This window comes from Panthera uncia, unplaced genomic scaffold (genome assembly GCF_023721935.1).
Source record: "Panthera uncia isolate 11264 unplaced genomic scaffold, Puncia_PCG_1.0 HiC_scaffold_268, whole genome shotgun sequence".
NCBI classification, from domain to species: Eukaryota; Metazoa; Chordata; class Mammalia; order Carnivora; family Felidae; genus Panthera; species Panthera uncia.
In genome coordinates, this window is record NW_026059394.1 from 71,213 (window position 1) to 72,928 (window position 1,716).

The 1,716-nt window shown below is 57.9% G+C and overlaps 1 protein-coding gene across 1 annotated transcript in view; it reads left to right on the forward strand.

Moving 5' to 3' along the window:
• LOC125917872 (WD repeat domain phosphoinositide-interacting protein 2) overlaps positions 1–1,656 on the forward strand; it is a 33,760-nt gene extending 32,104 nt beyond the window's left edge. Inside the window, exon 7 of the mRNA XM_049623967.1 lies at positions 378–1,656. Within this exon, the coding sequence (XP_049479924.1) occupies positions 378–452 (75 nt within the window). The 3' untranslated portion in view covers positions 453–1,656. The remainder of the gene's footprint in view (positions 1–377) is intronic.
• The last annotated feature ends 60 nt before the right edge of the window (positions 1,657–1,716 follow it).

Here is a 1,716-nt window from a genome sequence, read left to right on the forward strand (position 1 = left end):
GGGTCCTTGAACCTCTCAGACCACCGAGTGAGGTGATGCTTCCTGATGTGCAGCAGGGTCGGCTCGTGAGAGTTCAAACTTCACGTCACGTAGAAGGACCAGAACTGTTGCACACTTGACTCCAAGGGTATCGGGGTTTAGAGCAAGCAGGGAGTTACAGCGGCCGCATTTGAAGAGAAGCGTAAACGTTGAGTACGCAGTAGAAGCGGGAAATGTTCCCGTGGGCAGAGTGGGGTGCTGCTGGCGTGCAGGGGGCGTGTGGAAGCTGCTGGTGAGTGGCGCCCCTTGTGTTTCCTTCACAGTGTGATGTGAAGGAGACAGAAGGCTGGGATTACTCGGTTAAAATCCTTTTTTCTTTCCTTTTTCACCTGTCACAGGGGACCGTGATTAGGGTGTTTTCCATTCCAGAGGGACAGAAACTCTTTGAGTTCCGGAGAGGAGTTAAGAGGTAAGATACAGAAGTCCTAGAACTGGTTTTGGAGTTGACATTTGGATTTCGGGTGTGTGTTCTCTGGATTGAGTGGAAACTTAAAGCAGCCCTGAGAGCCCCATTTCAATGCACAAGTGTTTCTCAACCCAGCCAGACGGTCAGAGGGGACTTGGGAGTCGTCCTGACGGGTAAAGGAGCACGTTTATAACGTCAGCTGGCTTTCTTCTGTCTGCCACCCCCCCAGAACGGAGGGCAATGGCCAGGCAGCCCAAGAATGAGGAGGAAGCGGCCTGACTGGGCCCCCTGGAGCCATGTGGCTTCCTCGGCCTGCTCTGAGGTGGCAGGCCCGTGAGTTCCCGACCTGCTCATCACGCTCCTGTCCTGCTCCTCTACTCAGAAAACCCCTCAGCGTTTGGTGCTCCCTCCACTAATCTCCCCGTCCGTCTGCATACCTTGCCGGGTCTGTACTTGGCACCCCCTGGGTCCTCTTCCACAGGACTGGCTCTAGGGCTCTGGTCCCTGTCCTGAAGGGGCCACCGATAGTGCCCACCCCAGGGTGGGAACTGGGCCGGGAGGTTTTCCAGAACCTGCAGCTGTTGGCCACCCCCACTTCTGGGAACCTTGCATTGTGTATCAGCACTCCCTCTCATCCCTGGGGTCCCTCCCAGAGACGGCACACGCGTGCTTTAGGGTCCCGTCTCCAAAGCCAGATGCCTCAGTCCCTCCCCATTACTGCTTCCTAGGTTTCTTGCCTTTTTTCTCCTGGTTTTCCTTACATTCACCTTTCTCGATTTCTCTACTGCTGCTGCTTCTCCATTTCCTCTCCCTGTGTCTCACTTCTGCCCTGGAGCCTCTCCTCCTGTGCTGTGCGGCCCCGCAGGTTCCCACAGGCTCCTAAACCGGGTTGTCTGTGTGCTGGTGGGTCCACCTGTGTGTGTGGCCCAGGCTGCTCTCCTGACACGCACCTGTATTTCTCCTGCCTGCTGGATGCTGGGCCCCCCGGTGACCCACCAGAAGGTGCCCCCCATCTGCCCTTCATCGCTTACGTGCCTGACCTTGGTGAACACCGCCATCATCGACCTGGTGCCTGGGTCGGAGGGGCTCCACACTGGCTCCTTTCTCCCATTCAGTCAGGTGGCAGGGGCGTCGGCACCCTGGGTCAGTCCCACCAACCCCCTGTCCCTTCCGCCCCTGCCCTCCCGGTTCGAATCACCGCCGTCTGACCTCTTGTGTGCCTCTGTCTCCGTCGTCGGCCCCTTCGGTCCATTCTTCAGACCGTGGCCCAG